Source organism: Aedes albopictus, chromosome 2 (assembly GCF_035046485.1).
Source record: "Aedes albopictus strain Foshan chromosome 2, AalbF5, whole genome shotgun sequence".
Taxonomy (NCBI): Eukaryota; Metazoa; Arthropoda; class Insecta; order Diptera; family Culicidae; genus Aedes; species Aedes albopictus.
In genome coordinates, this window is record NC_085137.1 from 253,071,721 (window position 1) to 253,085,962 (window position 14,242).

The following is a 14,242-nucleotide window of genomic DNA, read 5'->3' on the forward strand; positions in this document are numbered from 1 at the left end:
TTTTCAAAAACATTCAATAGGCCCTGACAGCGCCGCAGTGCTGCCGCCTGGCGGGAGTCGTATGGCAAACGTGAGAAAAAACGAGACAAAACACGTTTGTTCATACTTCTTCACGCACACGATGACAGATACAAATGGGATTTCCCATGGAGAGAAAATTGAGGTTAAATTTCGATGCAAAACTCTATTATAGAGGGTGCTAGTGAGATGCCAAACGATGTTTTTGAAACGAATTTCTTCTAAGTAATATGTCTGTTTGTCTGTGCTTTGGATGTGGTTTGGCACATGGATTGCCATGACGAGTGTAGAACACCTTGTGCAACTCCTCAGTAAATTTATGTCAGTGTAGGCACAAAAGTTCATTCTTTGGTTTTTCTGATTCATGATTTTGACATGTCATCGTCATCATCATCGCCATCATCGTCATCATCACCATCTGACACGCCAGTGACAAAACGAAAGCAAAACATTCGAATTTGTTCCTGATGAAATTTTTATCTAAAACTGTAGAATAAAGCAAAATTAATGTAAAAAGGTATGTATCCATCATCAAAATAATGGGTTAGCTAACACGCAGTCGTTTATCATCTGCTTTTGCATAACTGTAGCTCTCTTTCTGTGTCCTCACTGCTGACTATAACTGGTCCTGAGCCAACCTCGCTGCCCAACAATGATAGAGAATCTGTCCAAGAAGCGAATGGTATTTGGGATTAGTTGTTTGATTCTGTGAGTACCTTGCGCAAGTTTTCCAAAAACTAAAAGTTCCGGAACTAAACCACATCCGTCCATACCGTTTTCAGATTGACGATCGTGGTGCTGATCATCGAGTCCAAATGGATGAAAGCCGGAACGCGGCGACAAGAGTTCATCATCGAGAATAATTCCACCTGCTGGAAGCGGGAATCGTACGAAGTGATCAAAGATTGCCACCCCTGTACGGCGTTCGAGATTGCCAGCAGATCGCAGGGGGTTTGCGTGCTCACCCACAACAAGGAAGTGCTCAAGTGCATGAGTGGCGAGATTGTTACTCGGAGGTATGTGATTTATAGGCAGTCGTGGCACTCAATTTCAAACAAATTACCTTGCTTTCAGCTGTGATCGAGTCGCCTGGCTGGACGAGAAGCACTACTGGTCGTTCCAGATATCGCTGACCATTGTGGGGTGTCTTTCGACGGCTGTATCATTCCTACGACAGAAATCGCTCAACCGAAGGGCTATGCTCAAAATCCAAAACCAACTGGGAACCTGTTGAGAGTTAATGAACAAAACCATTTAGACAAGTTAAATTAAGTTCTTTTTATCTAGAATGATTCACCTCTACTTGGAATATTACTTGAAGCGCTGTGACGATGGGACAATCGCCGTTAAAGTCCCTGTTGAAAGCTATGTAGTCGTGGCGCTGAGCAAATACCTGCGCCATCCAGCAATCGGCGGTGATCTTCTGGTCAATTTTGTTCAATGCAAAACTGGAGTTGAGGATCGACGTGACAGTGTATGGTTGAATTTAACTGAGTACGAGGTTAGCTTCTTTCAAGCTGGCGAATGGCCTACCACCGCTACCTTTTGTCAATTGCCGACGCTTAAGAACGATGCCTGGATCGTCTCCGGTCTCTGTGGCATCTGTAGACACATTACCAAATTCCATCAGTCTTACTCGCCTAATCCTAAGAACATCCTAGGCTTCAAAGGTAACACTCTGCTGGCGCCCGCCGAGGTGTCCATGTGGACCAAGTTCTGCGAGGTCGATGTTGAGGCGTGTGTTCGCGAAGTGCTTCAACTTCCTAGTAGCACATCCATAGTCCTTCCAACTGATCTGGGCAAGCTAGAGAGTCATCTTGCTCAACCTTTGAAAGTTCACAACATCTACAAATTGGTCAACAACGTCCAGAACGTGAAGGTTTCTTCAAGCCAAGAGTACGAAAAGTTGAGCGGCGAGACCAATCGATTCAACTTCCACGCCAATCACAAGTTCGCCGAGGGCTATGACAAAACCCTTGCCGATGTGATCATCTTCATCTGCATCCATTTGATAAGCAAACGAATTCCAAAGGAACGGCTGTTGGATCACCTACCCAGGATTGCCAGCTGGTACGATCGCGTTGTATCCGACGATAATTGTGAGCTGCTGGAAGTTTGCGAAGAGCTTCTTCTGAACGACCAAACTCAGTTGGGTGTGTTGGAAGCGGAACAGCTGGAGGTAGAAGTTCCAACGAGTTTCAGTCTCTACAAGGCGGACACTAAGAAACTGAATCTGTTGGGTGACAAAGTACTTACCACCAATCAACCGGAAGTGTTGGGAATCCTGGAGAAGGTTAAACGCTTGGATTTGCAGGTGGAGAGTTCGCCGAACGATCGTGATGACAACCTGTTCGAATGGGATGCAGTTCCGTTGGATGCCAAACCGGAGGGTGAGTATAAGATCATTCTACCTAGCTTGTTTCCTGACATCACATAAACCTTTAACCCCTTCGAGATGACTTTGTTCACTAACCTCGCCGCTGTAGAACGCGTCAGCGAAGTGCAAATGACCCAACCGTTCTGAAAGGGTTAAAAAATGAGGAATTTAGGATCCGATTGTGGAGAGGTACCCTGAGGTACGTCGGCTTGAAGGTGAACAAGTGATGCGTTGGGATCTGGTGTTCTGGGAAATTTGCCGAACAGTGAAGATGTGATGCTTTGTTGTAAACGCAGGTCAACGAAGTCGACATGATAAATTCCAACGGATTCAGTTTCGTCTTATCTTCAATGTGCTTCGGACCCGGTAACTGGTTCATAAGTATGTCTGCCGCCTGAAGATGTATTCCAACTTGATAGTTTTAGCTTCGACTCGTTCCCAAACATAGTGATGCCTGATGTGCTTGCTTCACGCTCCACCAAATAGATGTATCCCTTGTTACAAAGGATCACCAAAGTTTCGTTCGTTACAGGAAACCTTCTCACCACATGTACTCTTGAGTTGTAGTTGACAGAGCCATGTATTCTGCTTTGGTTTGTCTATTGTACTCCTCAGGTACAGTGCACGTGACAAGGATTACTGCAATACCTTGATCCCTGCGCTACGGATTGAAGTCCCCTGATTAAATTTCTGAATGGAACATCTTTCATCATCTTCTTTTCTTCTTCATATACAGGACACATTTTCTTCGTGAGCCTCTGGTGGGTAGAAGTGGGAAGTAGGAGCAGTATTCAAGTCGGTCAAAAAAACTTCTTCAACAGCTGGCCCATGTAGTGTTCCGCGTCGATTGCCGTCTGATTTGGTGATTTGGTCACCTGTAGTTCTTGTCCACCATGGCCACGCAGGCCATAGCGAGGCTAGCTCCATCGATGCGTGTTTTTTTTTAATAAATAATAAATAAAAAAGAACGTAAGACACCTTCCATCAAACTAGACGGCTGCCGACTGATACCTCAATCAGCAACCGACACACTCTTTATTCCATTTAGGCATAGACGCCAACTTGTGACGTAGTTGGGGGGGCGAAGCTCTCCAAAATTGGACAAAATTCAACTTTTTTTAGCTCAATGCACTAGTTTTCACGTAAATATTCCTAAACTAGATGAACTGCGTCGAAATTTTACGAATTTGGTTGATTTTGAGAGGCCTCGCCCCCCCAACTACGTCACAAGTTGGCGCGTATGCATTCAGGTATATACAATTCAACATTCTTCTTTTATAATAATATACCTACGACATCTCTCCAGCAATTCTACCCATCAACAATACTGTAATCCTCACGTACCTGAAGGTTCGACGCTACCTAACTTCCAACAGTTCTAACACCTGTTTAACTGGTCCCAAGTCCTTCATCCGGAACGTTGCGTTGAGCTGCTTCTTGATACTGGCCACCAACCGCCTATCGTTCGGAAGAATGGGTCCATGTATATCGCTATTATGACGAACTTTCCTTCGACAATCCAATGGTAAACGCAACTACCGAACTTCGACCACTTGAACCCCATGTGCTTCAGCTTAGTGTCCAACTTACGGTTCCAAACTTTACTGACCTGCTTCAGGCAATACAGAGATTTTTATAGCTTCCATACTTTCGTCGACTCCCAGTACTCACTGTGTTCAAAAATTTGTTGCAAACCAACATCTTCTTTGGAATGTGTGGTACTCCGTAAACTGATGCGCTGCCACCCGATCGCCGCAAACCCGTACAAGACTCTTCAGGTCCCGCGTCACATAGGATACCACAGAATGTAATGGGAACGTGCTGCTTCTTGAAAGTCGCTGGCATCACCCCGCCTTTCTAACAGAATCTTGTAAAGAGACAAGTTTCTGAATCAAGACACTGTGACCTTACAATCAGAATAGTATGTTCTGACCCCAAATAACTTGTTTCCAAAACATGAACTGTGTCCGGTTCCAGTTCCGTATCCGTGACAACAACGACCTCAGCTGGATCAATCTAAACTGAGTCACTCGCTTCATTACTGTGGTAGATCACACTGACGTCTTCGCAGTATGGAGCCACTTCCACATCAGCATGGTCGCGGCTTGGAAGGCTTCCGATGATCAAATATTCGTACTCCTTAGTATACTCCAAGGTATACTTTGCATAACCAACCAGAAAGCATGAAATGAATTTTGTGTCCCGCTTCTTCGTCTTCTCTTTGGACAAAAGCACGCTAAGATGGGGCAGATCCGGTCGCTACTAGAAAACGTTTCCCACAGTGTTGCCGGGCTGTCCTTAGTCCTACGGGCAATCGGATGCGAAGACTTACCTTCTCGCACTTGAAGCAGCGTATGTTTGATTTATTCTTATTGTTGCTTTTCCTGTTGCGTGCCAGCTACACTCCAGCAGAATGTACACATATTTCATCATTTTTTACAAGTCATATCTTATCTAGAATCTTAGACTTGACTACATACGCGGAGCTGGTTACCTGTGGACAATATCTCGTCCACGTACTCTTCCATCGACGAACAATCTGCCAACTCCAAATGCGTCAGTTTGCTTAGCACATTGATCTTCCGCCTTCTGGAATGCCGTTTTCAAAATTCACCATGCTTTTAGCGCCGTTCTAGGCAGGAGGCTAAACTGTAATGCTGTAATTATACGGATCGATGCTGATGGAAGGTAATGAGGTAATGGTCAGGTAATGAGCGCTGAACTTTTCACTCGTTGGTCTGAATTCCTACTTTTTGTCTGCACGAGCGTTTAGGTCACCTATGATGAATCGGTCTTTGATCCTCAAACTGCACATTATACCATCGATCGGCTACCAACAGATCATGCATACAGCGTTCCACATCTCCTGCAGCGCTACGATGCCGAACCGCGATCGCGGGTACGCGGGTGCTCTCGATGAAGTTCAGAGATCTGCCGTTCTCCATCCTCGGTCACACCCGATGCTCGCCAAATCATGCTCCACCTGATCCACCCATCGTGCTTTCTGTGCACCACGCCTTCTTGTGCCAACCGGATCTGTCGCGGAATTTTTGCAACATCGTATCCTGCCGGCTTTGGTCACCTTCTGGATGCTGGAGTCGCCGTAAAGTGCAGTGAGCTCGTGGTTCATCCTTCACCGCCACACACTGCTCTCCTGTACACCGCCGAAGATCGTTCTTCGCACGCGTCGCTCGTAAACTCCGAGTGCTTGCAGGTCTTCCTCGAGAATGGTCCACGTCTCGTGTTCGTAGAGGACCACCGGTCCTTCACGACTCACGTTGTTGTCAGCCGTCAGTAAGGATCCGTGGTAGGCGAATTCCTCCACCACCTCGAAGGTATCCCCGTCTATTGTAACATTACTACCTAGACAAATCTGGTCGTTTCAGGCGGGTGTACAGCGCTACCACCGTTCCAAATGTTCTGGCGATAATGTCCATGTCGTCCGCAAAGCACACAAATTGACTGGATTTAATGAAAATCGTTCACCGACTATTAAGCCTGGATCGTCGTATCACACCTTCCAGAGCGATGTTGAAGAGTAGGCATGAGAGTCCGTCACCTTGTCGCAGTCCCCGTCGAGATTCGAATGAACTGGATCGTTCACCCGAAACCCTTACTAATCGCTATCTTATTTTTGTTTGTGGAGTGGAATGAATGAAAACCAACATTATTCACAGTTTACTAATTCAAAATTTTTTTTCCCCAGGTGGTAAGCTCCCTACCAAACGCATCGACCGCAAAAAGCACCAGCTGGAATGCCTTGCCAACGAGGTAATCGCTCTGGCCAAACCCGGCGACATCATAGTGGACTTTTGCTCCGGAACGGGTCATCTCGGTATACTGCTAGCATTCCTGCTTCCGGATTGTACCATCTATCTGCTGGAGAACAAGGAAGAATCCCAACAACTGGCGATGGATCGTGTCGAGCGACTTAGTCTGAAGAACGTAGTTTACTTCCGCTGCAACCTGGACTATTTCAAGGCACGGTTCGACATTGGGGTTTCTCTGCACGCGTGTGGAGTTGCCAGCGATATCGTACTGGAAAAGTGCTTTACCCAAAGGGCCAAGTTTGTCTGCTGCCCTTGTTGTTACGGAAAACTGTACGAGTTCGACCGAATCCGCTATCCTAGGAGTCGTGTCTTCCAAGAATCGGAATTGCTGCTGAAGGAATACCTGTGCCTGGCCCATTGCGCTGACCAGACCCACGACTTGGACAACAGCCGGACCAACGTGGAAAAATCTCACCAAGGCTTCTATTGCATGGACATAATCGACAAGGACCGCCTATTGCTGGCCGAAGAACTGGGCTACTCCGTGGTGCAGAAACGACTCAGACCTGAGAATTGCACACCGAAAAACAGACTTTTAATAGGGACCCTGTGAATTACACTTCCGAAGAAACTATCCTGGATTTCGTTTTGTCAAATGCGACGATAAATAAATGTTTATTCTTACTCAGTACTGTACAACGTGCAAAACGTATTGTTGCGAAGAAATGAGAATTCCCTCTATTCCCGGCTCTGTGTGATGACACCATGTGATGAGCCCTTCCCCTAACGATAAAAAGTAACAACTTACCAAAACCTATGTGACGTTCACTCCTCGCCACCTTCGAGAATCGACCGGATGTTCTCGATGACGTCGTACGGCACATCCAAAGGTTTTTCACTGAGTTTACCCGTCTCCGGATCGGTCACGTAGATTTCGTAGATGGTTTTGGTGGGGTCCGTCGTGTCCTGACTTTCCACCAGCACCAGCGAGTTGATATCAATGTCCTCCAGCGGTCCCAGCCCGCGGGGTTCCTCCTCTTCCTCCTCCTCCTGCTGCTGTTCTAGTTCTTCAGCTTGTAGCACTGGTTGTTCCTCGGAATATTCCGATTCCTGACAGTCGTTGGAATCCTCCGTGGGAGGTTCGGTCGAGTCCACTTCTGGCTTCAATCGTACCGAAGATTCGGAAGTTAGATTGGTCTCGTCCGAAGTAATCATTGCCGGTGATCGAGGATTATTCACTTCCTGGTACGACTCCTGAGAAGTTTCGCTTTCCCGTGCGTCTGGTTTCACTCTGGAGGTCGTTGGAACATCAATGGTATGCAGGTCGTACTGGAGAGGCGGTGATTGTACCGGAGTTGGCATTTGCGAACCGGAATACGTTGATTCCGTCTTCATTGGTCGGGTGCTAGGGCCATTATCCGGAAGGTAAACAACGCCGCATCCTCCGTAGTACTTGGACTCAATCGAGTCCAAGCCCATCAGGTCCGTGTCTCGATCCGTTTCGCTACCGGACATTTTAGATCTTCGATACGTGACCGTGGACTGACTGTCATCCAAGTTCTGTAGCGTTACGACGCTTCCCGCACTTAGACTTGCAGTGCTGGCACTTTCATACAGTTGAACCGGGTAGACCGCTGGTTCCGCCTTTATGGCGAAAAGACTTCTTGAGTTCTCATCTACCACGTCGATGTCCATGTCCTCGATGTTCAGTTGGGAGTCGCAGGAAGCTTGCTCCGCATTCGACGAGCTCCTCGTAGACTGAGACTGCGACGGTTCCGTACCGGAAGGAGTTTCGTTCACTTGTTCGAATTCTCCATTCGGAATGTATGGAATGCTATCGACCTGCGGAACCTGATCTTCCACATTCGGTTCGGTGTCGGAAATCGTCACCTCGAAAATCTCCTCTTCTTCGGTTTCATCCGTTTCTGGAAGCCTAACAGTCTTCGGACGTCGTTTCACTATCAAGTTCTCCAGGGGTGCCTTTCGCCGTTTGCTTTTAGGCTTCGTATCCTTTGCCAGGGATTCCACATCCAGCAAGGCCCGAGCTGATTTACTGACACGCTTTTTAGGATTCCGGTTTTTGCTTTGGTTCAATTGGAGCCTGGTTGAAAATACCGAAAATTGTTTTATGCATATAGGAACTCTTATACCGAAATCATTGTAAACTTACTTTTTGGACATTTTCTGCTGTTTTAGCTTCTCCTCTGCTTCTGCTTTGATCTGCCGTTCCTGCTCTCGTTGTCGTTCGATTTCCTCGTCCTCTTCCTGGAACTGCTGCTTGAGCTCCTCGATGTTGAACTCCTTCGGGAACAGCAATGCCTTGTTGATCAATTTGAGGTTGAGACGCTCCTCTTTCTTGAACTGAAATGATGGAAGAATACAATAATAGTTATAGCAGATTTTGCCCCCAAATTATGGACTGTTACACAATTTTCAGTACTCATAAAGAATGATAAACGTTGAAACACCAACCGCTTGTAGTGCTCCTCTTTTTGCCGTTCGTTCCAGCCGATACCATTCTTCTTCTTCTTGGCGTAACGTCCTCACTGGGACAAGGCCTGCTTCTCAGCTTAGTGTTTTATGAGCACTTCCACAGTTATTAACTGAGAGCTTCCTCTGCCAATGACCATTTTGCATGTGTATATCGTGTGGCAGGCACGAAGATACTCTATGCCCAAGGAAGTCGAGGAAATTTCCTTTACGAAAAGATCCTGGACCGACCGGGAATCGAACCCGTCACCCTCAGCATGGTCTTGCTGAATACCCGTGCGTTTACCGCCTCGGCTATATGGGCCAGCCGATACCACTGCGCCGTAAATTTTACATGATGACTCTTACTTACATTGCCGATCAGACTAATGCCTGAATGTCCTCTGCTGCGCGTAGAAGTCGTCTCCGTTTTATGCGAGGTATGCACTTCAAACGGAATCGCTCAAGTAATTTTCATTCAGTGCATTATTTTTCCGTGACCGGAATGGTCAAGAAATTTAACACAGCAAGCCCCATTTGATTTGACGTTTCGTTTCAGCTCCGTACTAGGATCCGGAATAAAGCGACGCTTTGTTATTTCTTGAGCGATTCCTTGCCTGAATTTTCCACGCATCGGGATAGGCCAAGAAATTTCTTGCGATCAGCGTACTACCCATTACTCGGTGCACAGCTGTGTAATCTTAAGTCCCCGCCATCGTCTCCAATTTGCGAGCAATAATATCAATATCATCAGCAAAACCAAGAAGCTGAACGGACTTCGTGAAAATCGTTCCACTCGTGTTTATCCCCGCTCTCTTAATTACACCTTATAACGCAATGTTGAACAGCAAGCACGAAAGACCATCACCTTGCCGTAACCCTTTGCGAGATTCGAAGGGGCTCGAGTGTTCCTGATACTCGAACTATGCAAATCACTCAATCCATCGTCACCTTCATCAATCGTATCAGTTTATCCGGGAATCCGTATTCGTGCATAATCTGCCATAGCTGGTTTCCAACGAGTGTACGCCGATTTAAAATCGATGAACAAGTGATGTGTACGTTGTATTCTCGGCATTTCTATAACACCTGGTGCTTCGCGTTCTCGTTCTTCCTGCGGGCGCTTCTTCCTCCGGAAGACTGAGTTCTGCCTGTTCCACGCCTGTCTATAACGTGCCTCATTCGCCCTCGTACGGTGATGAAACATTCTCGCCCGTGCTGCATTCTTCTCGTTTGTCAACTGTTCACATTCGCCGTCGTACCAGTCATTTCTGTGATTCGGAGTCGCGAAGCCTAGTGCTGCAGCCAAGGTACTACCTATGGCGGATCGGATATCCCTCCAGCCATCTTGAAGTGTAGCTGCGCCATGCTGCTCTCTTCCGTTAAAAGGGCCACTGCTAACTGCTGTGCGTAGTCTTGAGCCACTTCTACGTTACGCAGCTGTTCGATGTTGAGCCGCGGCGTTCGACTTCGACGCGTGGTGATAACTGTCGAAAATTTTGAACGCATGCATACAGCGAATAAGTAGTGATCCGAATCTATTCGCACTGCGGTATGTGCGGACATATTGGTTATATCCGAGAAGAATTTGCCGTCGATTAAAACGTGGTCGATTTGGTTTTCTGTTTGATGGTCGGATGATCTCCAGGTGGTTTACTATACCACGAGAGGCTGCAAAGTTAACGCATCGATACGGCGTGCATGCTGTTTTGTCCGATTACCTGTCTGTACATTTCCTCCCTTCCTACCTGCGCGTTCATGTCGCCGACAATGATTTTCACGTCACGCGGCGAGCAACCATCGTATGTTTGCTCTAGCTGCGCGTAGAACGCTTCTTTCTCGTCATCAGGTCTCCCTTCGTGTGGGCAGTGGACGTTGATGATGCTGTAGTTGAAGAAACGGCCCTTAACTCTTAACATGCACATCCTTGCGTTGATCGGCTGCCACCCGATCACATGTTGTCGCATCTTGCCCAACACTATAAATCCTGTCCCCAGTTCATTGGTGGTGCCACAGCTTTGGTAGAAGGTAGCCGTTCGATGCCCGCTTTTCCACATTTTCTGTCCAGTTCAACGAAGTTTCTGTTACGTCACGATGTCGAAGTTGCGGGGATGAAGTTCGTCGTACATTATCCGGTCACATCCTGCGAAACCAAGTGACTTGCAATTCCATGTTCCAAGTTTCCAATCGTAGTCCTTATTTCGTCGCGTGAGTCTTTGCCGATTGTATCGAGTCGTATTTTCTCCTACACACCAAACGCTTTCAGCAATATTTTGCTGAATTTTGCCGAGCTGAAGGGTTCAGCAAAACTTTTTGCTGAACTTTCGGCAAAGTTTGCTGAATTTCAGCAAAACGTTACTGGTGATCAGCAGAGTTTACTGAACAAATCAGAAAAATTTTGCTGAATTTCAGCAAAATGTTTACTGAAACCTTCAGCACGGCAAAATTCAGCAAAATTTTGCTGAAACCCTCAATCGATTTTTGGTGTGTATGTTATTCGCAATGGGGATTTTTTTACGGGTGGATTATTGGGCCTACGCCAACACTTCGCCGTGCTTGCCGATGTTCCGGTCGAACCATGGCTAGGTGAAACATTTCCTTTATGTTCCTTCCTAACGCAACCCTCCTCTCCCAGAAACTGTTGATCACGGCTGACAGTGCTACTGATATATTTTCAGTAAATTGCCGTTGAGCGACACTTCCTATACTCTCGCTCCGGCATCCCAGACTAACCGCATCTTGCCTGGTTTCTTCGGATAGACTACGAAACATAGCGGCAAGTAGCACTCTTTACCTCTCGGCGTCTCGTTCATACGATGAGCTTAACCCTTGACCATGTAATCATCTAGCTGCTTCCGCAATGTCTCTCACTTCATGGCTATGTTGTACCTTTTCTGGAAATCGGACTTCATTCTTTTTTCATAGCAATCCAGTCTCAACCCGTTCGCCTCCTCTCCAAGTAGTTTTCTTCAAAATTTCTCGAGCTCTACAATCTTCGTCCGATTCCGGGCGAATTGGTGATACTTCGATCTCTTCAAGCTTCAACGCTTCGTCCAGTCTCCAGTTTGACAAAAACTTGTTTGAGTGTTTAAGAGTTTCCTCATCTTGTTACATAGCGCTCAGGTCCAACAGGTTAACAGATGACCCGTATTCTGGATAACTGATATAACTTTTTCGTTTCCTTCAATTCCACAATGACCAGGCATCCAATACAGATTGACCTTTCAACAACACAGAATTTTGTTTAAACGTTTTCAAACTCACCTTCAATTTCAAATCCCTCCGGGTTCGATTCGGGAAGAGCTGGATCATCATGGAAAAGTCAGTCCCAATCGTGTGCAGGCACCTGTAGAAACGGATCGTTTCCTCCGGGGGCCAATCCCTGGTTCGTTTGTAGCGACTATAGTAGCCGGAATCTGAAATGTACAATTATGGATTTAAAGCTACATCTCCCAAAGAAAATCTACGAATTGTCGTATAACTTACTTCCGCTGAATTCGTCCATGTAAACAATCTCCGCCTTGGCCAGGCTGTCTCTCATGGCCTTCTCGCGTTCGTTTTCCACCACCAAGCTGGCTTCGTCCAGGATCATCTCTCCGTTGGGGCCCAGCTTGATCTGCGGCGTTAGCTGCACGGGTGGCGGCGCAGGAGCACTCGGCGGTTCCGGTGGTGGCATCATTGGGGCCGGCGTCGGTGACCGTGTCCTGCTCATGCTTCGCCGTTCCCGATCAACCGTCCGGGGAATGTTCTCCAGCGAGCCCTTTTTGCTGAGTGCCGGACTCTTCATCGGATTCTTCACCGGATTGTAGTAGATCATGTCGAACATGGTCAGCGATTGTTTGTCGATGTTCTGGATGTTATTCAATCGCTTTCGGAGGTCCCGTTTGGCGTCCGATGCCTTCTGAGATTCCTCCTGTTTGATTGTCTTGCGAGATTTCAAGCTGACGTCCGAGTAGGACTTATTGGAAGTCATCGATTCCGTCCGGATCCTCTTCCGAGGGCTGTTCAGGGCATTTATGTAGGCAAACTTGGAATCCAGCTTCTTTGGCGAATGTGGCTCTTCTGTGTTGACCTCCAGCGGAGAATGGGGCACTGGGGCAGGTGTTGTAATTCTCGGAGGTTCCTCTACAGGATCTGGAAAGATCAAAACATTACTATAATTCGAAACATTCGAGACTTCGCAGTGTTCATACTTGGGAACTTGAATGCCGACTGCTCGGCCACTGGGCTGGGAGTGGTGGATACCGGCTTGTGCTCCACTTTGCAAACAGGTCGTTTCAACTCCGTTCCTTTCGGTGCTGGCGCCTCGTCTGCTTCGGTGACTTGCGATTCCCTCACTTCGTCTTCCTTATCACTAACTACTGCCTGGACAGGAGCGACCGCTGGCTTGGTTTCTCTGGTGGTTGCGGACGCAGCAGCAGCTGGAGCTTTCGTTGGCCGACGAATCGCCAGATTCGCGGCCACCTTCACACGAGGCCTACGCATAGCCATGTTCGCCGATGTAAAATCACAAGTTTCGTCCCGTAGAAAAAATGCAAAAGTTCACACGCAATCTCCGGGCAATCCTACTGTTGGCAAAAGATCCACGATAGAACTACATTTCCATCAAATTGGAAACACTTCAAAAACACTAAATGATTCCAAATTTTCACTTCACAAGCTGCTTATGATGCTTTCCGACGACATTTACGTGGAAATTTTCAAGAAATAATCGAATTTTTCGTAAAGAAAATCCACAAAAACGATTCAGCATGAAATTCCGACTTCTGGCTGGATGAAAGGAGCGCTACTCGTTTCGTTTTTTTCTTGTTTGACGTTTCGGGTTTTATCATCACGCGGCTTTCCGACAGGCCATCTCCACGGAAGATGAACCTCGCATGAACCTCACCATCAAACTCGGCGAATGGAAACTCAACGAAAATGGACTTATCCATGATCTTCGTTTTTCCCCGAGTTGATTCTTCTTTTCTTCTGCAAATGCGGGCACTGTTAGAGACTGTTTATATAGAGATATGCAAAGACGACTGCTTTTGACTGTTGTTCTTCTTCTCCAGGCTTTGTTTTCATAATTTTGCTGGCGTGCTCGATAGGTAGCCGATTTGACAGTTCGATAGGTAGATTTGGTTTCACTCTTTGCGAGCAGTGATTTTTGTCAACAGCCGTTTCACATCTTACGGCCCATATAGCCGAGGTGGTAAACGCACGGGTATTCAGCAAGACCATGCTGAGGGTGACGGGTTCGATTCCCGGTCGGTCCAGGATCTTTTCGTAAAAGGAAATTTCCTTGACTTCCTTGGGCATAGAGTATCTTCGTGCCTGCCACACGATATACGCATGCAAAATGGTCATTGGCAGAGGAAGCTCTCAGTTAATAACTGTGGAAGTGCTCATAGAACACTAAGCTGAGAAGCAGGCTTTGTCCCAGTGAGGACGTTACGCCAAGAAGAGGAGGACGTTTCACATCTTGCTGTTCGTTGGCGTGTGACGTCACCATGGACAAGTTCATGACCAAGGTAAATTAAATGGAAGGTACAAGCATATACGCAGTCAGTAGATGCGGGGAGAGGTTTATGGCGGGGGCGGTGGAGGTGACTGCTGGCGAGTTTGT

General features: G+C 47.0%; 3 protein-coding genes across 3 annotated transcripts; 2 read left to right on the top strand and 1 right to left on the bottom strand.

The window, feature by feature from the left end:
- Window positions 1–424: 424 nt before the first annotated feature.
- Window positions 425–1,286, top strand: LOC109428199 (protein JTB). Its single transcript, XM_019703900.3, has 4 exons — window positions 425–535; window positions 609–726; window positions 801–1,034; window positions 1,093–1,286. The coding sequence occupies exons 2-4, from the start codon at window positions 671–673 to the stop codon at window positions 1,250–1,252; spliced, it is 450 nt and encodes a 149-aa protein (XP_019559445.1). The 5' UTR covers window positions 425–535; window positions 609–670; the 3' UTR covers window positions 1,253–1,286.
- A 20-nt stretch (window positions 1,287–1,306) lies between these two features.
- On the top strand, window positions 1,307–6,856 carry LOC134283902 (glutathione S-transferase C-terminal domain-containing protein homolog). The gene is made up of 2 exons (XM_062851529.1): window positions 1,307–2,408; window positions 6,102–6,856. Exons 1-2 carry the CDS (start codon window positions 1,307–1,309, stop codon window positions 6,776–6,778), a joined length of 1,779 nt encoding a protein of 592 aa, XP_062707513.1. The 3' UTR covers window positions 6,779–6,856.
- On the bottom strand, window positions 6,807–13,447 carry LOC109427885 (transcription factor TFIIIB component B'' homolog). The gene is made up of 5 exons (XM_019703486.3): window positions 12,828–13,447; window positions 12,121–12,768; window positions 11,899–12,050; window positions 8,336–8,526; window positions 6,807–8,266 (listed from the first exon to the last, which is right to left on the bottom strand). The coding sequence occupies exons 1-5, from the start codon at window positions 13,123–13,125 to the stop codon at window positions 6,991–6,993; spliced, it is 2,565 nt and encodes an 854-aa protein (XP_019559031.3). The 5' UTR covers window positions 13,126–13,447; the 3' UTR covers window positions 6,807–6,990.
- Between the last annotated feature and the right edge of the window lie 795 nt (window positions 13,448–14,242).

Excerpts from the sequence above, each read along its gene's own strand:
- LOC109427885 (XM_019703486.3), bottom strand. The coding sequence starts at position 13,125 with ATGGCTATGCGTAGGCCTCGTGTGAAGGTGGCCGCGAATCTGGCGATT. Across the intron at positions 12,051-12,120 it reads CATGGACGAATTCAGCGGAA|ATTCCGGCTACTATAGTCGC; the intron begins GTAAGTTATACG and ends TGTACATTTCAG. Across the intron at positions 8,267-8,335 it reads CAGCAGAAAATGTCCAAAAA|GCTCCAATTGAACCAAAGCA; the intron begins GTAAGTTTACAA and ends ATTTTCAACCAG.
- LOC134283902 (XM_062851529.1), top strand. The coding sequence starts at position 1,307 with ATGATTCACCTCTACTTGGAATATTACTTGAAGCGCTGTGACGATGGG. Across the intron at positions 2,409-6,101 it reads GTTGGATGCCAAACCGGAGG|GTGGTAAGCTCCCTACCAAA; the intron begins GTGAGTATAAGA and ends TTTTTTCCCCAG.
- LOC109428199 (XM_019703900.3), top strand. The coding sequence starts at position 671 with ATGATAGAGAATCTGTCCAAGAAGCGAATGGTATTTGGGATTAGTTGT. Across the intron at positions 727-800 it reads GGGATTAGTTGTTTGATTCT|ATTGACGATCGTGGTGCTGA; the intron begins GTGAGTACCTTG and ends TACCGTTTTCAG. Across the intron at positions 1,035-1,092 it reads GGCGAGATTGTTACTCGGAG|CTGTGATCGAGTCGCCTGGC; the intron begins GTATGTGATTTA and ends CCTTGCTTTCAG.